The 25,394-nt window shown below is 39.7% G+C and overlaps 1 protein-coding gene across 1 annotated transcript in view; it reads right to left on the bottom strand.

The window, feature by feature from the left end:
• Positions 1 to 4,617: 4,617 nt before the first annotated feature.
• LOC146625014 (uncharacterized) overlaps positions 4,618 to 25,394 on the bottom strand; it is a 61,485-nt gene continuing 40,708 nt past the window's right edge. The window contains exons 6-7 of the mRNA XM_085363244.1: positions 4,823 to 4,969; positions 4,618 to 4,743 (exon numbers count right to left, since the gene is read on the bottom strand). Of these exons, the coding sequence (XP_085219370.1) occupies positions 4,618 to 4,743; positions 4,823 to 4,969 (273 nt within the window). The remainder of the gene's footprint in view (positions 4,744 to 4,822; positions 4,970 to 25,394) is intronic.

Below are 25,394 nucleotides of genomic sequence, written 5' to 3'. Positions count from 1 at the left end.
GTCATAATTTTATCCCAGGTCTTTGTTTTCAACTGATTCTCACTATCGTGCTCCTCTGGTTCTTTCACGTTCAGGCTTTTTTTACTATTTGAAGCTGTGTTGCATTAGACAGAGCTGTGCTGTTCACACATCCAGTTCCTACCCTCTTAGGGAAAAGAAGATTTCACTGGAAAGGTCACTATTGCAACAAGGCTATATACTAGTTATTTTGCATTAAGGCTGGACTTTGGGGCATGCACTTTAATTTTAGGTGTCATGAAAACGGGCATGCAGTTGGCAGAGACTGGACCCTGAATGAAAGATTCGGGTGAAAGACAAGCTTGTTTCACACCTGCAGTGTTTAGCCCATTTACCCTTGGCATGGCTTGTTCGTGCTGATGTGAACACAGTAATCGCACTTGGGTGAGGACCAAAACAACTGCACAGAGACCCTTTGGAGGACGAATAATTATAATTCTGTTAGCAGGTCAAACGTTTAGTTTGTAGGAGCTAGAAATTCATTGAATATTACCAACCCCAGGGAAACCATCGTGTCCAAGCATGTCCGAAGTGCCTCAGCAGTTTTATATCTTTCCAGGAATAATTTTATGCTGAATATTTCCATCATTTAGTGGTAAAATAACACATATCTAATGTATTTCAATGTACAAGGGAGGGATAAACTGATCAAAATGTTTTTGAAGGTGCCTGGGTGCAGCTATTCACCCTCTGTTCTAACAAGTCAAATGTTCTTTATTTTATTTTTGTGACATCCTAAAAGGTTTTTATTCATCGTGTGTGGGATGATATTAGTCAGTAGTTAAAGCAAAGTCTGTGTTATAGAAAAAAAGTCATTAAAGGAAGAATTTACTCTTCCATGTCTGAAGAATTACTGATAATTACTGAAGCACAGGCAGAAGTTTTAGTAGTTAAAACATGAGTAAAAATATTTCGTGGTTTATTTTTTTAATATTGTAATTTCAGTGAGGTTCTGTTTGTCCATTAACAATAGTACCTCAAAGATGGAGTAAGGCTTGAGACTGCTGCTGCACGCTAGTACCACATTTGTCCTTTTATTGATGCATCTTCAAATGTTTAGACTTTGGCAATCGTGGGCGATCGTGGCTCAAGAGTTGGGAGTTCGCCTTGTAATCGGAAGGTTGCCGGTTTGAGCCCCGGCTTGGACAGTCTTGGTCGTTGTGTCCTTGGGCAAGACACTTCACCCGTTGCCTACTGGTGGTGGTCAGAGGGCCCGGTGGCGCCAGTGTCCGGCAGCCTCGCCTCTGTCAGTGCGCCCCAGGGTGGCTGTGGCTACAATATGTGTGAATGTGTGTGTGAATGGGTGGATGACTGGATATGTAAAGCGCTTTGGGGTCCTTAGGGACTAGTAAAGCGCTATATAAATACAGGCCATTTACCAATATTTGTACAGTATTAAAGTACAGCAGTGGTTGGACTTGTGATGCCATCACCTGTGCCATTTATTTATTGTGTGTGTGTGTGTGTGTGTGTGTGTGTGTGTGTGTGTGTGTGTGTGTGTGTGTGTGTGTGTTTTAATGTTTGTTCACTTGGTTGATCTTGGTTTCCATAGCAACAGACACAACACAAATGTTGAAACATCTTGAGAGTAGCAGTGATAATGTTTCTGTCTACTGATAAGAGTGGATTAGGGATAGCAATTTGTAATGTCACTGATCTTTTAAAAAATGCCACATGACAGGAAATCAAGTAAAACTCAAACTGTATCTCATCCCATTCTTTTGAGCTTAATTTTTTTTCAACCGTTTCCATTATTAAAATGTAGATTCTTAAAGTTGCATGGATCGAATTTATGTTGCTGACAGAGAAACTAACTCAAGTTATTATTCATAATCTATTATACATTAGAGGTTTATTTTAGCACACTAATTTAGGCTAAACAGGTCAGTCGTGGCCTGTTAGAGTTTTTTGTTTAAATTAGTTTTAATCCCATTTCAATTTTTAGTGTTACGGTTCAAATAAAGTCTTGTAGAATCCAGCAGCTCTTTTTTCAGTTATCTTTGTGGATGTCAGAAGGACTTGGATAACAAGAGTGAAACTTCAGGCGATGAGTTATTAGGGTATTAACAATTAAATTATATTTATGTTCAAATAAATAGAACCAAGAACATGTTTAAAGAACTTTCACAGCAGCTGTTTAACATGGGGATTCAGTCAAGAGTAAATCTGATTTAAATGAAGAACTCTGTGTCATTGAGTTGATGTGACCATAGAGCAGACCTGGTACCAACTAAAAGGTTACGGCTTAGGAGCTCGTGGGTATCCCTGTAGTTGAACTGTCGACAATGGCTGAGGACAGTAACTGTCACGGGCTGCAGAGAATGAAAACCAAGCACTATAAGATATATAAGATAATTTCACAAGTTTATTATCCAGGTAAGCTGGCAGCTGAGCAAAAACAAAAAACAGGATCAAACAGCAGGAGTTGCAGTGACTGGGCAAGCAGATCTTCAGAGGTGATGGAGAGGTTCGTCCACAGATGAGTCCACAGTGGGATACTCTCTACAAGGAAGGACACAAGCTTTAGACAGGTCGTCACTGGACTCTGTGCAATGAAATGGTGTTGACTAGAGGATGCTGACAGCCTTAAGAATGCTTGGAGAAAGGTACGGTAACTGATTAATCACAAGCAGTGTTGGTCAAGTTACTTGAAAAAAGTAATCAGTAACTAATTACTGATTACTTCCCCAAAAAAGTAATCCCGTTACTTTACTGATTACTTATTTTCAAAAGTAATTAATTACTTAATTACTTAGTAACTTTTTAAAAACACGATTTACAACCTGAAGAGGTGATAAAGCGATATATCTTTCAGCCCAATTCTACTTTTTCTGCATAATCCATCATACAAAATGTAATCAAATGGAAAAGTATCTTTTTTTAACTTGTTTTATCAGTTTTAATCTTTTAACTTTATGCATCAAGCAAAAATTTAATTATATGCAACATTCTCTGAGTTGAATAAATGAGTTTAACATTTAAATCTATTTTCTGCACATTCCAGCACATAAAATAAAATATTTTTTTGTTTACACTCAGTCTTTCAAATAGATGCAAGTAAAACACAGCAGAAAATAAATAAAGTCAAAGACTCAGCGGTCCTGTTGCTCTATTTTCACCTGTAAAGCAGGACTGCGGTAGGTGGAGGTTTACCCTGGTGCAGGTGTGCAGCGGTCAGTGGAAGGATACGGCAGTGTCTCTGTGAGTTTCCCATCACGTCGTAGCTACTCGGTGCTTGCTTGGAAGTTTAGGGTTTTTTTTCGCTGTAAAAAGAAGTTTTCTTCCCACGCACGATGGACGCTAATGTTTTTGTCACTTTTTATGGAATCAAACTCAAAGTAAGGTCAGTACTTCCACGCTTTAAATGCTGCACGCTCATACTCTCTACTGCGGTAAAGTGAGCCGTCATTTGTGAGCCGCGGTCAAGCCAGCCGCCTCCTATCCGCCGCATAAATTTCCTTGCGCGTTTACACCAGTCTTTACGGTAGCGCCTTTTCGCTTTATATCCTGATTGAAAGCCTAGACTCGCGCACACGTGCACGCGCGTGAACAGTCACACGCACGCGCGCACACAAATTACAATGGAACAGCCCAATACAGCCATCGTGACAGTCTGGTTGCATATTCAAAAATTCATTAAAAATCATTCTTAAAAGTTGATGCCAAGCTTTCAACACAATCCTCTTCTCGGACACCTACTTTACCTCTGGGCCAGGTTTTACCCAGATTTACTGTAATATTACTCAAAAATCACAGTAAACTCATATTCAGTGCAATACAGTCAATGCACTACAATTATGTTTATTTCAAAAATTCATTAAAAGTCATCCTGAATAGTTGAGGTCCAACTTTCAACACATCCCCCCTCTGGGACACCTACTGTACCTGTGTGCCAGGTTTCAGCCAGATTTACTGTAGAATTCCTCAGAAATTAATGGAAACATTTATTCAATCTAATACAGTCAGTACAATAGAATTATGTCAATTTTCAAAAATTCATTAAAAATCATCCTGAGTAGTTGATGTACAACTTTCAACAGATTCCTTCTCTGGGACACCTACTGTACCTGTGTGCCAGGTTTCAGCCAGATTTACTGTAGAATTCCTCAGAAATTAAAGTGTACTTGTATTCAATGCAATACAGCCAATACACTACAATTATGGCAATTTTCAAAAATTCATTAAAAATCATCCTGAGTAGTTGATGTCCAACTTTCAACAGATTCCTTCTCTAGGACACCTACTGTACCTGTGTGCCAAGTTTCAGCCAGATTTACTGTAGAATTCCTCAGAAATTAATGGAAACATTTATTCAATCTAATACAGTCAGTACAATAGAATTATGTCAATTTTCAAAAATTCATTAAAAATCATACATAATAGTTGATGTCCAACTTTCAACACTTTCTTACTCTGGGCGTCCTACCGTACCTCTGGGCCAAGTTACATCTCAATTCACTGTAATCTTTATCAAAAATTGAAAGAACAATTATATGTCAATGCTGGATGTGTGTCCTTTCAAAGTGACACTAAATAACAGAACTCAGGCACTTAGTGCAGCTGCCGTACCCTACTGTGATGCAGCAAGTTAGTAGGCTCTCAATGGGCGAGTGAGCTGTAGTCCACAAAGAGCATTCTGGCGTAGCTCTGCCGCTGTTCTAGGTGACTCAGCACCGAGTGGAGGGTGATGGCATCTTCTGTGAATCTGTTTGCACGGTATGCAAACTGGTGGGGGTCGAATTCTGGGGGGAGGTAATCCTTGGTGGTGCTGAAGGACTAGTCTCTCAAAGCATTTCATGATTACCGGTGTGAGGGCCACGGGGCAATAATAGTTCAGGCTGGTGATGGGAGACTTCTTTGGTACTGGGATGATTGTGGCTGATTTTAGACAGGATGGGATGGCTGCTTCATCCAGTGAGAGGTTGAAGATTCTGGTGGAGATGAGGGTGAGCTGGTGGGCACATGGTCTTAGCACTTTACCACGTATTCCGTCTGGACCGGCCGCCTTCCTGTGGTTCACTGCTAGGAACACACATCTGACATCTGCTGTCCACTTTTAAATCACGTCTTAAAACCCACTTTTATTCCTTGGCTTTTAACCTCAGTGAGACTTAGTTTCTTTTTTAATGCAGTAGTTATTTAATTAATGATTTCACTCTTCTTTTATTTGTTTTTTATTTATATCTCATGTAATTTTATTTTACAGTTCCAATGTACAGCACTTTGTGTCAGCTGTGGTTGTTTTAAAGTGCTTTATAAATAAAGTTGATGATGATGATGATGATGACGACATCGTGCTCCGTTACAGTGAATGGAGCGGTGCAGGAACCAGGTGAGGATGAGGATGGGAGCAGGGCTGAGGCAGATGAATGCTGCTGTTGTGGTGTTTCAAAGCGGGCGAAGAAGCTGTTTATTTCCTCTGCTATCTGCACACTCAGGTTTTCTGTTTTCACAGTTCTGCCTCTGTGGTTTATGATGTCTATTATTCCATGCCACACCTCTCGTGTGTTGTTGCTGGACAGGTGGGACCCCTTTTCAGGTCAGCTCGAGCAGACCTGTACAGAGATCTGTCAACAGACCTACAGGGAGTGCAGAATTATTAGGCAAGTTGTATTTTTGTGGAATAATTTTATTATTGAACAACAACCATGTTCTCAATGAACCCAAAAAACTCATTTATATCAAAGATGAATGTTTTTGGAAGTAGTTTTTAGTTTGTTTTTAGTTTTAGCTATTTTAGGGGGATATCTGTGTGTGCAGGTGATTATTACTGTGCATAATTATTAGGCAACTTAACAAAAAACAGATATATACCCATTTCAATTATTTTTTTTTACCAGTGACACCAATATAACATCTCCACATTCACAAATATACATTTCTGACATTCAAAAACAAATCAGCAACCAATATAGCCACCTTTCTTTGCAAGGACACTCAAAAGCCTGCCATCCATGGATTCTGTCAGTGTTTTGATCTGTTCACCATCAACCTTGCGTGCAGCAGCAACCACAGCCTCCCAGACACTGTTCAGAGAGGTGTACTGTTTTACCTCCTTGTAAATCTCACATTTGATGATGGACCACAGGTTCTCAATGGGGTTCAGATCAGGTGAACAAGGAGGCCATGTCATTAGTTTTTCTTCTTTTATACCCTTTCTTGCCAGCCACGCTGTGGAGTACTTGGACGTGTGTGATGGAGCATTGTCCTGCATGAAAATCATGTTTTTCTTGAAGGATGCAGACTTCTTCCTGTACCACTGCTTGAAGAAGGTGTCTTCCAGAAACTGGCAGTAGGACTGGGAGTTGAGCTTGACTCCATCCTCAACCCGAAAAGGCCCCACAAGCTCATCTTTGATGATACCAGCCCAAACCAGTACTCCACCTCCACCTTGCTGGCGTCTGAGTCGGACTGGAGCTCTCTGCCCTTTACCAATCCAGCCACGGGCCCATCCATCTGGCCCATCAAGACTCACTCTCATTACATCAGTCCATAAAACCTTAGAAAAACCAGTCTTGAGATTTTTCTTGGCCCAGTCTTGACGTTTCAGCTTGTGTGTCTTGTTCAGTGGTGGTCGTCTTTCAGCCTTTCTTACCTTGGCCATGTCTCTGAGTATTGCACACCTTGTGCTTTTGGGCACTCCAGTGATGTTGCAGCTCTGAAATATGGCCAAACTGGTGGCAAGTGGCATCTTGGCAGCTGCACGCTTGACTTTTCTCAGTTCATGGGCAGTTATTTTGCTCCTTGGTTTTTCCACACGCTTCTTGCGACCCTGTTGACTATTTTGAATGAAACGCTTGATTGTTCGATGATCACGCTTCAGAAGCTTTGCAATTTTGAGACTGCTGCATCCCTCTGCAAGATATCTCACTATTTTTGACTTTTCTGAGCCTGTCAAGTCCTTCTTTTGACCCATTTTGCCAAAGGAAAGGACGTTGCCTAATAATTATGCACACCTGATATAGGGTGTTGATATCATTAGACCACACCCCTTCTCATTACAGAGATGCACATCACCTAATATGCTTAATTGGTAGTAGGCTTTCGAGCCTATACAGCTTGGAGTAAGGCAACATGCATGAAGAGGATGATGTGGACAAAATACTCATTTGCCTGATAATTCTGCACTCCCTGTAAAGTCAGCATTGTGGGGTTTGAGGAGTGTGCAGACGTCGCTGGTCATCCGGTGTTTTTGGTTTGGGAAAACCCGAATGCTTTTGTCCACAGTCACATTTGCAATACAGAACTTGATATAGTCCAGTACTGATCCTGTGAAAGTTTATAATGCAATATATTATACTTTACCAATGTAATGCTGCATGCCAAATCAATTTTGAAAATATCTGTGAATTTTGTATTGAAAAATGCAGGTATCTTTCAGATTTATTTTTATGGTAAATGGCCTGTATTTGTATAGCGCTTTACTAGTCCCTAAGGACCCCAAAGCGCTTTACACGTCCAGTCATCCACCCATTCACACACACATTCACACACTGGTGATGGCAGCTACATTGTAGCCACAGCCACCCTGGGGCGCACTGACAGAGGCGAGGCTGCCCGACACTGGCGCCACCGGGCCCTCTGACCACCACCAGTAGGCAACGGGTGAAGTGTCTTGCCCAAGGACACAACGACCGAGACTGTCCGAGGCGGGGCTCGAACCGGCAACCTTCCAATTACAAGGCGAACTCCCAACTTTTGAGCCACGATCGCCCCGTTTATGTTATCAAAAATGTATTAAAAGTATAAGCATGAAAAATTACAAGAGTGCAATAAAAATATAACCAAACAAGCTTAATTTACAGTTTGAAATACAGAAGATAATGAAAAAATATAAATAACTACCTATTAATCCCCATATCCAAGTATCTTGACGTGTAAAAACAAATTACATTCTTTCCTCAGTTTCTATTAATAAGACTTAAATTTACATGAAATTATTCAAAATTATATACATTATTCATAAGGTGACAAAGAATTCAGAAACAACATGGAGAATGTCTTGATGCATGCTCAATCATCCAGGTAATTAAATCCCTAAAGGTTGATTCTGTTCATCTGGACGTAGCGTTTTCAATGGGAGAAAAGTTTTGTCACTCATCCAAGTGACTTCTGCAGTCTCAGCTGACTGCAGGTTTCCCTAATCTTATAATAATAATAATAATAATAATAATGGATTCCATTTATATAGTGCTTTTCGAGACCCTCAGAGCGCTTTACAAATCCACTATTCATTTACACACGGGTGGAGGCAGCTACAGTTGTAGCCACAGCTGCCCTGGGGCAGACTGACAGAAGTGAGGCTGCCATATCGCGCCATCGGCCCCTGTGGCCAACACCAGTAGGTTTTAGATGAAGTGTCTTGCCCAAGGACACAACGACCGAGACTGTGGGAGCCGGGGCTCAAACCGGCAACCTTCCAATTACAAGACGAATTGCCAACTCTCATTATGCAATGTACTGTTTAAAAGAAAAAACTTTTTTTTTGCCTTGACAACATACATTCATCTTCATTTCAAATAAGTAGTTATTTTTCACACAGAGAGCAATACCATTCTCCAGCCTCTGCTGTCCAAAACTACTCTGTATTCATCTGGAGGCACTGTGTGTGAAACCACTTTAAATAGCTCTCATGCAGGAACAAAGCAATTGTATAAAATGAAGTGAGGGAATGGAGCTATAAATAGATTAATATAGATATATGAAAATAAACTTATATATAGACATAGGAGCACAAGTTTTAACATTAATGTTTCTGGGATATAATAAACAATATAAGCATACAGGTGTCTAAGCAAACATTGTGGCATACAAAGTGATAGTGCAGTGAGTCATGTTTATTCCTGTTCAGTATGTGTCGGACACAAGTGGATGAATTTAAAAGTCTGACAGCAGCAGCAACAACAGACTATGCCTTCCTAATGACTTTCTATCTGTTTACATCTTTTTCTTTGATGCCTGTATCCCAGCTTGAAGAGTCCTGGACCCTTTTTCTAGTCAGTGGGTGTGTGGGCAGACAACTCTGGCTTGTCACCGAGTTGGATTTCCTGGTATTTGTAAGATGGCACTATCTACAAATCAGGACACATTAACTATGATATTAAAAAATGACATGATGACATAGTTCTTGGTCAGTTTAACAAGCATTTCTCAGTTTTGTTCTTTATAGTTCTGTTCATCATATCATTGCTTGTGAGTCCTGGATTATTTGATGATATGTTTACATTATGTATTCTTTTGTTTTCAGTTCCATGTTGCTTTTAAGTGTAGTTCTTCTTCAGCGTTCCACAAGTGGATGGAACACTTGTGAAAACACTCTAGTGTTAAAGCCAGTCTTGTCTTCATGTCTGTTTATGCTTTTGTCTGTGTCAAGCTCGTGTGTCTTAGTCTGTGTTTTAGTTGGGTGGCCTCTTGTCTCTTGTGTTGAGTCTTACTTCCACTGTCTTCTTATTCCCAATGTATCCCTGCTGTGTTACACAGCCGTCTCCAATTCCCCTAATCGCCATCCTATTTATACATTTTGCCAATCTCCCGGTCTGAAGTACATTATTCTATTCTATTCTATTCTATTCTATTTATACAGCACCAAATCGCAACAACAGTCACCTAAAGACACTTTATGTTGCTGGGTAAAAACACAACAATAATACAAAGAAAACCCCAACAATTTAAGTACCCCATATGAGCTAACATTTAGTGTGAGTGGGAAGGAAAAACTCCATTTGAAGAGGTAGAAACATCTGGCAGAAACAGGCTCAAGGAGAGACACCCATAGGACAACATATACACTGTGCAAGAGATACATACTAACTAATGATTAAATGCAGAGAGGTGTATAAACACAGAACGAGCAAAGAAGGAAAAAATTCATACATGATGGGAAGTCAGCAAGAGCCTAGGCTTATTGCAGCACAAATAAGGGAAGATTCAGGGTCACCTGATCCACTATAACTGTATTATTTGTCAAAACTGAGGGTTTTAATGCTAATCTCAAAAGCAGAGACGGGTGTTTGTCTTCTGAATTAATTTAGAATAGAATAGAATAGAATTCAACTTTATTGTCATTGCACATGTCACAGGTACAAGGCAACGAAATGCAGTTTGCATCCATCAAGAAGTATATATTGTAATAGATGTATTACAATATATATTAGCAATAATATAGGTATGTAAGTATATTACAGAAATGGGTCTATTATGGTATGTTACAATGTACACAGTATGAAGTAAGTTATGAATATGCTATAACTATAAGTATGTACAGGCTGTAGTGAGTACAAGCTATGAACAGGATATAAATATGAAAAACTATACAGAATATGAAATAAAAAAAAAACTATACAGAAGTATGAGATATACAGCTATACAGAAATGTGAACTATGCAGGTTATAAACCGTTGCAGAATTAAAAATTATCGTTTTGTACAGAATGATGTGAGCTGCATCCACAGAAGAGAGGTCTAAGAGATGAAGACTCTGATTCCTGTTCAACATTAAAATTCTATACAAACCACAAGTACACCTAATATTCTAAAATTAAAATCTGGATTTCAAAGCTAGTCAGTGAAGACAAGCAAATATGCTGTCTCTTTATAGTCCCTGTCATGACTCTCTCCGCAGCACTTTTGATCCATCAATATTAAACAATTATTGATGCATCGGATTGAGATGAAACCTAGCCCACAGGTACAGTAGGTGTTCCAGAAGAGAAATGTGTTGAAAGTTGGACATCAACTACTCAGGATGATTTTTAATGAATTTTCGAAAATTGACATAATTCTACTGTATTGGCTGACTGCATTGGATACAAGTAACCTTTAATTTTTGAGGAATTCTACAGTAAATCTGGCTGAAACCTGGCACACAGGTACAGTAGGTGTCCCAGAGGGGGGATGTGTTGAAAGTTGGACATCAACTACTCAGGATGATTTTTAATGAATTTTCGAAAATTGACATAATTCTACTGTATTGGCCGACTGCATTGGATACAAGTACCCATTAATTTCTGAGGAATTCTACAGTAAATCAGGCTGAAACCTGGCACACAGGTACAGTAGGTGTCCCAGAGAAGGAATCTGTTGAAAGTTGGACATCAACTACTCAGGATGATTTTTAATGAATTTTTGAAAATTGACATAATTCTATTGTACTGACTGTATTAGATTGAATAAATGTTTCCATTAATTTCTGAGGAATTCTACAGTAAATCTGGCTGAAACTTGGCACACAGGTACAGTAGGTGTCCCAGAGAAGGAATCTGTTGAAAGTTGGACATCAACTACTCAGGATGATTTTTAATGAATTTTTGAAAATTGACATAATTCTATTGTACTGACTGTATTAGATTGAATAAATGTTTCCATTAATTTCAGAGGAATTCTACAGTAAATCTGGATGAAACTTGGCACACAGGTACAGTAGGTGTCCTAGAGAAGGAATCTGTTGAAAGTTGGACATCAACTACTCAGGATGATTTTTAATGAATTTTTGAAAATTGACATAATTGTAGTGTATTGGCTGTATTGCATTGAATACAAGTACCCTTTAATTTCTGAGGAATTCTACAGTAAATCTGGATGAAACTTGGCACACAGGTACAGTAGGTGTCCCAGAGGGGGGATGTGTTGAAAGTTGGACATCAACTACTCAGGATGATTTTTAATGAATTTTTGAAAATTGACATAATTCTACTGTACTGACTGTATTAGATTGAATAAATGTTTCCATTAATTTCAGAGGAATTCTACAGTAAATCTGGATGAAACTTGGCACACAGGTACAGTAGGTGTCCTAGAGAAGGAATCTGTTGAAAGTTGGACATCAACTACTCAGGATGATTTTTAATGAATTTTTGAAAATTGACATAATTGTAGTGTATTGGCTGTATTGCATTGGATACAAGTACCCTTTAATTTCTGAGGCATTCTACAGTAAATCTGGCTGAAACCTGGCACACAGGTACAGTAGGTGTCCCAGAGGGGGGATGTGTTGAAAGTTGGACATCAACTACTCAGGATGATTTTTAATGAATTTTCGAAAATTGACATAATTCTACTGTATTGGCCGACTGCATTGGATACAAGTACCCTTTAATTTCTGAGGAATTCTACAGTAAATCTGGCTGAAACTTGGCACACAGGTACAGTAGGTGTCCCAGAGAAGGAATCTGTTGAAAATTGGACATCAACTACTCAGGATGAGTTTTCATGAATTTTTGAAAATTGACATAATTGTAGTGTATTGGCTGTATTGCATTGAATACAAGTACACTTTAATTTCTGAGGAATTCTACAGTAAATCTGGCTGAAACTTGGCACACAGGTACAGTAGGTGTCCCAGAGGGGGGATGTGTTGAAAGTTGGACATCAACTACTCAGGATGATTTTTAATGAATTTTTGAAAATTGCCATAATTGTAGTGTATTGGCTGTATTGCATTGAACACAAGTTTCCTTTAATTTCTGAGGAATTCTACAGTAAATCTGGCTGAAACCTGGCACACAGGTACAGTAGGTGTCCCAGAGGGGGGATGTGTTGAAAGTTGGACATCAACTACTCAGGATGATTTTTAATGAATTTTCGAAAATTGACATAATTCTACTGTATTGGCCGACTGCATTGGATACAAGTACCCTTTAATTTCTGAGGAATTCTACAGTAAATCTGGCTGAAACCTGGCACACAGGTACAGTAGGTGTCCTAGAGAAGGAATCTGTTGAAAGTTGGACATCAACTACTCAGGATGATTTTTAATGAATTTTTGAAAATTGACATAATTGTAGTGTATTGGCTGTATTGCATTGAACACAAGTTTCCTTTAATTTCTGAGGAATTCTACAGTAAATCTGGATGAAACCTGGCACACAGGTACAGTAGGTGTCCCAGAGGGGGGATGTGTTGAAAGTTGGACCTCAACTACTCAGGATGATTTTTAATGAATTTCTGACATTTCCATAATTGTATTGACTGTATCGGGCTGTTACATTGTAATTTGTGCTCGCGCATGCACGTGTGCGCGGGTATAGGCTTTCAATCGGTACGTAAAGCGAAAAGGCGCTACCGTAAAGACTGGTGTAAAAGCGCAAGGAAATTTATGCGGCGGATAGGAGGCGGCTGGCTTGACCGCAGCTCACAAATGACGGCTCACTTTACCGCGGTTACTCTCTCCCACAGTCGATATGTTATCCATTGTTGATATGCACACAGCTGTTGTCACTAACGGCGCACTCGCTTACCACCTGGAGTCCCAGGCTTCTACCGTTCTACCTTTAAAAGCCGGAGAGCAGTCAAATGCTGGAAGTGGAAGATACGTATATTAGGTTGTTACCTAGGAATTCTGGAGGGAGGGGAGTGGGGGTGTGTGATTGAGGGGGTGGGGGAGCTGCTAAAAGCTGTGAACTTCCCTTTTGTGTTTCATCTTGATGCATTCTCAATCATCCAGGGAAATAAATCTCCAAAAGTCACCAACTTGGAGTGTTTCAGTTTGCCATCTTAGGGAGAAATCAACACACATGGGTGTATTTCCTTTGTTGCTGAGATTTTTTGATAAAAACAGTACAAAAAACCAACCATTTGTACACATATTTACAAATAATAATAAAAAGCGAGTGAGTACATTACAACATTTTCAGCAATCACTCACAATCCTGGCATCCATCACATCCACGCCACACTTTGTTTTGTTGTAAAGGGTGACAGTGTTTGGCTTCCTTTTGGTAGTGTTATCAGTCTGAACCACGCTGTGCATGCTGCTTGACCTTCCCATTGCTCACAATTTGAATTTGTTCACACTGCAGAAGAGGAGACTGCTTCTCCACCGAAAAAGAGAGCTTGTTTGGGGACTGAGACAGCGAAAGATGGCACAGTGTGGCGTGACTGTCACTGTCGTAAGACATTCTCGCAAAAAATCACGGTTTTAGTAACGCAGTAACGCAGCGTTCCTACGGGAAAGTAACGGTAATCTAATTACCGCTTTTGCAATAGTAATCCCTTACTTTACTCGTTACTCGAAAAAAAGTAATCAGATTACAGTAACGCGTTACTGTAATCTCTGATCACAAGTCAGTCAATCAGAGATCGGCTACCAGGTATGTCCGATAAAGGTGAAGACAGCAGATTATGAGGAACTGCCTCCTGAGATGGCTAAACAAAGACAAACACAATAAAAGCCAAAGCTCGGCAGGGCCGTTCAGGAGGACAGAGGGACTTTGACAGTAACATCTGCTCAGACTGCTACCCTGGCAAATCAAACGAGGTTAGTCACAGAAATTGGATAGATGCATAATATTGATTATGAGGCATAAATCAAAGTTCCCAGGAGCACAGTAGCCTCAGTAATGGCAAGATAAACAAATGAAAAGCAAGACTGTAAACTCATTGTTGACTCTAGCAAAGTTTCAGAAGACATCTGCTAGGCTGGGAGACCCTGTCAAAAGCCACAACATTGCAGAAGCAGCATATTAATTAGTGCTTCATATCAGAGCAGCTAAAAGTTTCCCAAACCGCATTTAAAAGATTCTGGCCTCATGAGAGAAAACTTGAACTCTCTTGGCAGAACTCACAATATCTGATGAGATCCATTTAATATTTCTCAGTCCTTGCATGGCTCAACTAAAGCCCAGACTTAATTATCATACAACATCTGTATGCAATCTGAAGACAGCAGCTCACAGATGTTGCCCATGTGATCTTGAAAGTGTCTGTCAGAGAAAAATGGGATACACTTCCAAAATCCAGCGCCTGTGCAAAAATCATACTTTGCAACTGGGATGTGAATGAGAGTTCCATATTTTTCCAGGTTTTAGAAATTTGCAGAAAGATGTTAATACCTGCTGTCACTTTGACTCATTTTCACTACTGCTTGGTGTGGACTGATGTGAAAAATATGTAAACACAAACTAAAGAAAGAGAAATCCATGACAAAAAAGCTCTTAGATTATATTTTTCCCCTCCCTTTTTTAATTTCTAATTTCAGTTTCATGGTATTTATTTTTACTAAACCATAGCAAACAGTTTCAGTGAAGTCTCGTCACAGCATGAATGGCTATCAAGGTTTTCTGTTGTGGTTTTAAACTGCAGCAACTGCTGATAACTTATCATCATTCATATTAAGCAGGTTAGAAACTTGGGATTATCCAAATCATCACTAAGATCACTGTAACAAATTTTGAATGCAGCAGCCAGAATCCTTACACATAAACAAACTGTATTACTCCAATACTGAAGACACTTCTTTGACTTCCACGTCAATACAGAAATTACTTTTAATATCAACCAGTTTGTTCATCAAGCTCTCAATTATTTGGCCCCTAATACATTTCTCACTGACTCACTGTCTATAACCTAGTCAGACTTCTTAGGTCATCAGATGCGTATCTTTGAACTATTCCCAGATTTAGATCTAAGTGTAGTGAGGCTGTTTTCAGTTACTGTGGTCTTTGGAAAAGGCTGCCTGTTGACCTGAGATCAGTTGCATCTGTGCATACATATAGAAACACACAAAAAATGTGTGTGTGTTCTACTACACTCTACACCTATACAGGTTTTAATGTTTTAAATGTTTTTCCATATTGATTTATAGTATAATTAAATATGCTGTATAAATAAAATTGATATTCAGCGCTGCAATGAAGCTCTTTGTGATGCCTAAATGAACAGACCCAAACCTTAGTCTGAGTCTCAGAGAAGTGGGGATTGGGTTGATATGGGCAGGTACAATGCTGCTTAATGTGCTGATCTGAATGACTGGTTTCCCTGTGAATCCGCCACATGGCTCCAGGAATAATGCTTTATTTCCTGATCTCCAATCACTGTTCTCAGCCATAAAAACATATGAGCAGCAATCAAGGACCAAATAGCATGAGTGGAATAATGATAACACCCATACTAACACAGCAATTAAACTTGGGCTTTTAAAGGCCCTTAAATCTTTGTGCTCTCTGGAGCAAAACTGTGTACAGCCCAAACCAACAACAATACATTGTCTGATTCATCTTCTTTATCAGCTGTTTCCCTGACAGGAAAGATGATGTAACTCTTTAGTTTGAAATATTTATGGCAGTTGCCAGCAATTATATTATTATTTAAAATGAATGGGGGTATTTAGGGGATTGTGTCAACATGCGCTCTATATATAACTACATATCAAATTTATTTGTGAGAATAGTAAAAAAAAGTTTATTGTAATTTGTAAACTACATTGGTACACATGTAGTATGTTGTATCACAATGATGGTACAGGGATTGCATAAATAATAAGGCATTTGTTCATCTTACGGTTAATCTGATTAGGAAGAGCTCTGCTGTACAAATAACCAAAGCACTGTCACTAATTCAGAAGGTGTTACATATAGTGCGTAAGCTACTTAATTAGCTGAATACACTTTACCTTTAACAAACTGAATAATTACTCAGATTGTAATTTCTTACTGGTATTATGTGGAAAGGCTGGGGATTTTTCCATGTTTTTCCCACTTCCCTGTGGTTCTCAACCCAGGAAGTGCAAAACATATTTTCTGCCCTTGGGTGGAGTCTTCTTCTCCCAGGTTTCCCCCCTCCACCCGTTTCTCTCCATCTAATGGGTTCATGATGTTAAAGGTCCTTACAGCTATTATGTTGCTACCAGCCAAATTATAACGACTATTGATCTTCTACCTGGAACCATTACCAATACAAACCAGCCACCTGTATAACCACTCTCAACCAGATAGGGAGGCCATAGAGAAATAAATAAAAGACTCACTCAAGATTTCCTGAACACTTTGTGTATGTTTATCTAGATGAAATCCTGATCTTCTCCAAGAGCTTAGAACAAGATTGTATATGTCAACGTTATGTGAAAACTGAGAAATATTAATTCCATGCCTCATCAGTGTCCTTATTGAGCTACATTCTTGAGAATGAATGAAGCCCAATGGGCTTTGCAAACTTGTATCAGAGAATCATTTAAATTACTGTCAAGTTGCAGCATTTTTTACAAACTTGCATCCAGAGCTTTTGCGCCATCTCCAGAAGCAGATCATATCTTCTAGAAAAAAAACCGTTGGTTTGGTTCAGCCAGGTTAGGTGGTCAGTATTCTTCAGCTAGTTTAACTTCACTATATCTAACAATTGATGGTCACAAAATGTAAGACCTTCATCAGTTTCATCAAACTGAGCCACTTGGAGCTCCCATCTGCCCTGAATCGAGTATGCACATGATAGCAACTGGTTCTCTAACCTTTTAATATTTCTCTTTGGTTGCCAACAAAAAACAGCTACAATCTGGGTTTGGAGTTTTGTTGCTGTTCCTTTTTTTCTTTGTCTCTTTTTTTCTTAGGCCTGCTTTTCCAGGCCTAAGAATCTCTGCACCATCAGTCTAACACTATCTATGCCACTGCCACCATGTGTGGAAGCAGGCTAAGGTAGGTAGTCAGAACTGTCAGAATCGACATTTGGTTAAACTTTCATTCCACTTTTGCAATAAACCGTTTAACAGTTGTGTCATTGGCTCCAGTTTGCAGTTAGCTATGACACTTACCAGCTCATCTGTATCTGTAGAGAATGTTCCTGTGTGGCCGCTGCATACACAATCATTGTGATCACATACCTTTATGTTATCAGAACAACAATGATGGATCAAGTAGAACTATTTATACAGATAAATTAAATATTCTGCCTATGTTAGCTTCATTTTCTTGCAACAGTGTAACCTATACAAGCTATAACAACAATTAACATCACTTTTTGCATACTACTTCAGAAAAGAATGGTATCATAATTTGATTTAATTTAATCATAGTGGATTTAGATCTATAGTACTTGATAGGGGAACAGAATGTGAAGTACTTTGTAATTACAATCTGCCTACAACTTCATATGGCGACAACAGAAAAGAGTAAGTTGGGATCAGATCTAATAAGAAGCAAAGCCTCTGAGTATTGCACACTGGCTATCACAACCATATGGCGTGTGTGTGAATTATCACAGGTCAACCGGGAGTCGAGAGCCTCATGAAGTCAGTAATAAGTGAATCCACCAGATGCTCTCAAAAACCTAGCTGAGCATGTCCGCTTCAGTCAACAGATATATCCCACAGCTTGGGCTTTGGCTGGTGCATGTGAAAGTGGTCGATGCACACTTTCCTGTTCTTGAAATACTTGTACCCCGTTTGTTGTTCAGACACATTGCCCTCATAAACTCAGAGTAAAATTCAGTGGCTAGTGCAAGACTTTCGTTGACAGAAGACGCATGTAGCGAAAATCCCTTGGATATATCAGAATTATATTTTTGGTAATATTTTTAAAGGAAGGTGGTATTTGAAGCCCTGTGAGTATTGGCAAAGCCCAGCATTTTTCCTTTATTACATTACATCTCCTCGTATTGATCCTGTAAAACAACTTGAGCTCCTTGACCTTATTTCGCAAACATACGCTGTGACATTGTGCTGGCAAATTAAAATTCAAATCAATCTCCTCGGTGTAAAAAAGAAAAGAGCCGAGAGAGAATGGGAGACCTTAAATAAAAGGTGTCATCTTACCCTGTGAATTTTAATGAAGTGAATTCATCGTCTCTTTCCACAGGGAAAGAAACAAATAGCAGCTGCAATTTATCAGCAAACCTGAATCAAATGTCCCCGGCGAGAGGACGAGGCCTCTCATCAGCACCTTTAAAAACAGCAGCAGCAGGCCGCATGGTGGTGGTGCAGCAGTTGGCACTGTTGCTTCACAAAGGTACTGGGTTTGACTCCATCTGTGCTCTTTCTGTGTGGCGTTAGCATGCTTGGTTTCCCTCTGGATTATTTTCAGTGTTCTGAGGTTAGGCTCAAGCCCCCCGTGATGTTCATTTGGAAGCAAAAGCCTGGATGGATGGGTATATGAAAGAAGGGTTTTATTTACTTATTTTCTTATTTATTAGGAAAGCTGTAGCCCAGGCCTTGAGTGACTATGGCAAATGAGTAAAAAGCTAAAAGCTAATTAAATATTTAATGTTTTAAAGTTCATTATGTGTTAAAACTAGTCATGCGTGAATCATGAACGAATCGTTCAATACTCAAGAATCCCTTTAATGACTCGTGAATCATGATTCACAAGCCCAACTGACTCACTAACTCATCCCCGTTGCTGTTAGCAAACTAATTTCATTAGTAGAAATATATCTAGCTTAATTAAAATTGTGTGGAAAAAAAACAACAGCCAGTTTCTCAACAAAAACATTTCTGCTCTGAACTAGAAGAAAAAACCCCGAGTAGAAGCTCACATCAAGACAATAGCTCCTCACTTCACAGTAGCATCGCTCTGCTAACATGCTAACAGCACATTAGGTCACTAACCCCTCCCTCCTGTGCTGAATCATAGAGCGAACGAATCACTCACTTGTCGTGTCCAAATTCATGGGCTGCATCCTCCTGAGGCCGCATTTGTAGACCGATTACGTCACAGCGACGTGCCGAAGGCTGTCCAAATTCGTAGACTCCTCCGAATGCAGCCGACAAATGCGTCCTCCTTTTCCCCGAATTTGAAGGATGGGTCGGGTGTGTCCTTTGTGGCCCACCATATCCCAGAATTCATAGCGCGGCCCAGCCAAACTCCAGTTTCCGGCAATGGTGGCCACTACTAAGTTTTAAAATTACTCTTACTAATCTTTCTGGGTCACAAAATAAACTTTTAGCATATTTTCAGGTGAGAATGTAGCTGTGTAAACTTCAAATATCTGCTCGGTTTATCAAGGTATCGCATATTTGCAAAAGTGCTTCGACATTTTCGGAGATGTCTGTTACCCACCAGCTCGATAGCTATCCGAGAGCTCGAGGGTCACTGAAGCCGCCGAGAACGGCACAACTCCCGGCACATCATTTTCAGATCACCGCGGACTTTCGCTACTCAGGTTAAACATAATATATAAGCCACTTAGACAACCTAAAAATGTTATTGTTGGGCTTTTTTCAGTGTTTTGTTTGTTCGTGAGTAAATCGGTTTGGCTGAGATTAAAGTTGTTAGATTAGATTAGATAAAATAAAACTTTGTTAATCCTCCGGGTGGGTTCCTTCTTGGTTTTCACACAGCTGAATAAACGTCAAACAGAAAACCGATTAAACAGAAGTGTGAGATGGTCGAGAATTTACGCCAGTGTCCTGTTATATTTTAGATAGCAAGAAGCAGATGGCCGAGTTTATTAAACTCCAACGAGACAGCGGTGACGCTAATCAGAAGGCTAGAGCGTCCAATTTCACAGCCGTTTACTTCCGGCCTACACGAACTTCTGAGGACCCGGCCCACGTAGACCGCGAAGGCCGGGTCCTCAGGAGGATGCTCCCCATGAATTTGGACACGACCACTCACTCACCCCCTCCCTCCTGGCTCACAGCTTCTTCTTCTTCTTGGTTGGCAGCCAGTGTTAAGAAGCATTACTGCCCACTGGCTCACAGCTCAGTGGACATTTAGATGAGAAAATATATATTTGACACATTTGAGGAAAATCCTAATAAAATAAAATAAAAATAAATAAAATAAATGTTCCCTTTAGAAATCTTTTTTTTGCTCTTTTTTGCTCTATAAAATAGTTGTTGTTGTTTTTTCTCAATCACTCATCTTAGCAGCAGGATTTGCATGAAAAGAGAAACAAATTAAGTTTGAGTGAAAATGTACATTTTTTGCACTCTCTGGTCAACTGACTAAGTGACTCAAATGACTCAAAAAACCCGATTCACTTTGGTGAGTGACTCATTCAAACTCGATTCAGTAAAAAGAATCGAATTTACCATCACTAGTTAAAACAGTAGTTGACAAGATGATTTGTTACACGTTAATAAAATGGAATAAAATGTACTTGAGAATGACGCGCACAGCAAAGTCTACTACCCACCCTGCTGAGCATCAGACTGTCAGCCTTGATTTTTTTGTTTGGCATTGGTTGTCAGTGAATTTTGGACCAATCAAGGAATTATGAGGGTGGTGTTTGAGGTTGACCTCCTAGAGAGGTAGATATGGAGAGAGAGCAAACGCGCAGGGTGCCAACTGATAACAATACCAAAGAATAAGTTCTTATTACCTTGGTGAATGCAGAGTTTGCTGTTAGGTTAAGAACTTTGAAGATATCTAGAGGTAAATAATCTGAAATTTGTTTTGAACTGTTTTATCTGTTTGTTCTGCTAATAGCAGATAGCATATTAGCAGCTCACAGTGTGTAATTTGTGTGAGTTACTATGTTAATGTGTATACAGGGTGGGCCATTTATATGGATACACCATAATAACATGGGAATGGTTGGTGATATTAAAGTCCTGTTTGTGGCACATTAGTATATGTGAGGGGGCAAACTCCTCAGGATGGGTGGTGACCATGGTGGCCATTTAGAAGTCGGCCATCTAGGATACAACTTTTGTTTTTTCAATAGGAAGAGGGCCATGTGACACATCAAACATATTGGTAATGTCACAAGAAAAACAATGGTGTGCTTGGTTTCAACGTAACTTTATTCTTTCATGAGTTATTTACAAGTTTCTGACCACTTATAAAATGTGTTCAATGTGCTGCCCATTGTGTTGGATTGTCAATGCAACCCTCTTCTCCCACTCTTCACACACTGATAGCAACACCGCAGAAGAAATGCCAGCACAGGCATCCAATATCTGTAGTTTCAGGTGCTGCACATCTCGTATCTTCACACCATAGACAATTGCCTTCAGATGACCCCAAAGATAAAAGTCTAAGGGGGTCAGATCGGGAGACCTTGGGGGCCATTCAACTGGCCCATGGCGACCAATCCACTTTCCAGGAAATTGTTTATCTAGGAATGCTTGGACCTGGCACCCATAATGTGGTGGTGCACCATCTTGCTGGAAAAACTCAGGGAACGTGCCAGCTTCAGTGCATAAAGAGGGAAACACATCATCATGTAGCAATTTCAAATATCCAGTGGCCTTGAGGTTTCCATTGATGAAGAATGGACCCACTATCGTTGTACCCCATATACCACACCAAACCATCACTTTTGTTGGTCCAACAGTCTTGGAGGGATCCATCCAATGTGGGTTAGTGTCAGACCAATAGCGGTGGTTTTGTTTGTTAACGTCACCATTCACATAAAAGTTTGCCTCATCACTGAACAAAATCTTCTGCGTGAACTGAGGGTCCTGTTCCAATTTTTGTTTTGCCCATTCTGCAAATTCTGTGCGCCGATCTGGGTCATCCTCGTTGAGATGCTGCAGTAGCTGGAGTTTGTAAGGGTGCCATTTGTGAGTAGCTAATATCCACCGAAGGCATGTTCGACTAATGCCACTCTCCAGTGACATGTGGCGAGTGCTACGCTGTGGGCTCTTGCTGAATGAAGCTAGGACAGCCACTGATGTTTCTTCATTAGTGACAGTTTTCTTGTGTCCACATTTTGGCAAATCCAACACTGAACCAGTTTCACGAAACTTAGCAAGCAGTTTGCTAACTGTAGCATGGGAGATGGGTGGTCTCGTAGGGTGTCTTGCATTGAAATCTGCTGCAATGACCCGGTTACTGCGTTCACCAGATATCAACACAATTTCGATCCTCATGAAAGAATAAAGTTACGTTGAAACCAACTCTTTTACCATGTTCAGTTCGGGCAAATGGAACAGAAAGCAACAAGTAGCCATGCGGACGAAGAGAATACCGACCAGCATGTTTCATTACAAGCAGGGAACATATATAAGAAGGCAGCAACCCAAGTATTGCCTTGTATATAAAACTGTATAAATGAGAGTTCCTCCGAATTACCAAAGCAGGCCATCCTACCTGAGAGTATAACTCACAGTGGTGAGTCTGAAATTTACAGTTAGTGATGAACCTCAGAGAAATCAAATCACAGAAGAAAGCCGTTGCTTGGGGGAGCTCGCGACGAGGCTGCCATACTCGGCGCCATCTTGATCACAACATGATACACAGAATTAACTATTCGAAGACATTGAGCAGAAGCATTCATATATAGAATATCACCATAATCCAGCACAGGCAAGAATGTTGCAGCAACAAGCCGCTTCTTTGTATTAAAAGAGAAACACAACTTATTTTGAAAATAAAATCTCAATTTTAACTTCAGGTTTTTCACAAGATTCTCTACATGTGATTTGAAGGTAAGCGAGTCATCAATTAAGATTCCCAGATATTTATAGGTGTGAACCAACTCTATTTTATTACCTTCAAGAGTGGTTACTGATGGGATTGTTTGGGCTCGTCTCCTTGATTTAGAAAACAACACGAGCTTTGTTTTGTCTGCGTTGAGAACAAGTTTAAGCTGAAGTAATGAGTGCTGGACAGCAGAAAAGGCTTTCTGCAAGGAGTCAATGGCTTGGACAAGAGTTGAACCACAGCTGTAAATAACTATCATCAGCATAGAAGTGCAAGTTTGCATCTGGCACATGTAGACTAAGATTGTTTACGTAAATGCTGCTGTCCTACTATGGAAGCATAGCATGAGTAGGGATCTCTTTTTTTCCTCTTGTACTTTCCCCATTGTAGTGTACATTTCAGTGTTTTTTTTTTTCTCTAATGATACCAATCTCCGACCTGTATCCCCATGTAATGTCTGTGCTATATGTGTAAGGTCGGGGGGGGGGGGGTGTCCCATTTCTCTGCAGGGCAACCTGCATGTGACGAATAAAGCTTTGATTGATTGATTGATTGATTGATTGATTGATTGATAAATGATAAATAGAAGGGGACCTAATACAGAACCCTGTGGCACTCCGTTGTGCACTGTAAGAAAGTCAGAAGCACACCATTGTTTTTCTTGTGACATTACATGCATGCTCAATCACCCAGGTAAGTAAGTCCCAAAAGGCTGATTCTGTTTCATAATTCACCCAAGTGACTTCTTCAGTCTCAGCTGACTGCAGGTTCCCCCACCTTATAAACAATACATTTGCACAATAACTGAACTGATGAGTGACAAAATGTTTCTCCCACTGAAAACGCTACGTCCAGATGAACAGCCTTTCGGGAGGTACCCTTTCATCATTATGTTCAATGGTTTCCATCATCAATTCACTATCAGGCTGTGACAACAGACTGCTCTGAAGGTTGTGAGTAAAACTACTGCATGTGCTGACTCTCATTTTGTTTTCCTGCTTGCTTTGCAAGTGAAATTAGTTGGGTGCTACAAAGCTATTAAAGCACCCAAAATCTGGTTTGGCTTTTTTTTCATGTGGTAGAAAATTTATGAAAGGATAAGACAAACATAGCCACTCTATTCATTAATTAATTCTAATCCATTAATTTCTGACTTTGCATTTTGGACAATTTATAATAATACAATTTATACATCAAAAATGACCAAAGGCACAAATGGCTCAAACATAACAGTCATTAGCAGTGCAGTGCCTCAAGTTAGCAGAGGTGAGGCCTAGCAGACAGATGCGCCAGTGAAGGAGGAAACTATCCACAGTGACCATAAATTCTTTTTTTCTTTTTTAAATTTTTAAATGCTCACAAGATGGACATTTTTGAACAGGAAAAACACATTTTTATAGCTGTGGAGGAATCTTTGGTTCTTCCATGTTGGCGTTAATTTTGAGTCAAAGAGAGAGAGAGATACAGTAAGCAGTTTTCAAAAACTGTCAAACTCAGAGTGAATATGGAGACGTGACAAAAAGCCCTTCAGAAATTACTGATTCTTCCTGTTTATTTAATGTGTGCTTGCAATATTGGAAAAAATAAAATGACTTAAAAAAAATCCCACCTCATCGTTCAGTTAAAGTATCCAACTTGGTTCTCATTAATGACAAGACAACTTGACTAATTAATAAGGAATTAAGGTATCCTGTGAGTGTTATCACTGTATGTGTGTGTGTGTGTGTGTGTGTGTGTGTCCCTAGCCAGTTCCTCTAGCACTCCTGCACACGTTTGGACTTTATACAAGCTTGTCTGACAAAATACGGCCCATTTATTAGGTGCTAAGGCTCAACTCTGCCAGCCTAAAATATTTGCACACAATACGAAGTATATTATTACCCACCTGTGCCAAAAGTGAGTGTGTTAGGACTGAAAGTGGCCCAGACATATATCTGGGATTAGTATAAGCAGCATAGTTCAAAAAACAGAAAGATAAAGAAATGGTAACAAACTGACACACAGGGTCAAATGTAAATGGGTTGAAAAGATTAATAGAGTGAGAGGGGTTAGGCATTTGGTCACTGCAGTGAATACTGAAACTGAAGCAAAAGTGATTTCCAGTCAGCGCTCAGGAGGTCTCCTACCACATGCTGACTCCATCACACCCCCCAACAACACATTGATCATTTCGTACTGAAAATGTGTATAGACTTGGTGTTGAATGAGAATAATCCAGTTTTCTTTTTAATGATCCATATAATGTACACTGAACCAAACATTTCCTACTTGTTTGTATTATAGACAAATTTTGTCCAATAAA

This window comes from Diplotaxodon limnothrissa, linkage group LG9 (genome assembly GCF_057381915.1).
Source record: "Diplotaxodon limnothrissa isolate DT_005_m linkage group LG9, D_limnothrissa_male_GT1.1, whole genome shotgun sequence".
Taxonomy (NCBI): Eukaryota; Metazoa; Chordata; class Actinopteri; order Cichliformes; family Cichlidae; genus Diplotaxodon; species Diplotaxodon limnothrissa.
The sequence above is the reverse complement of the archived record's forward strand: the minus strand, read 5'-3'. Positions and strand labels throughout refer to the sequence as shown.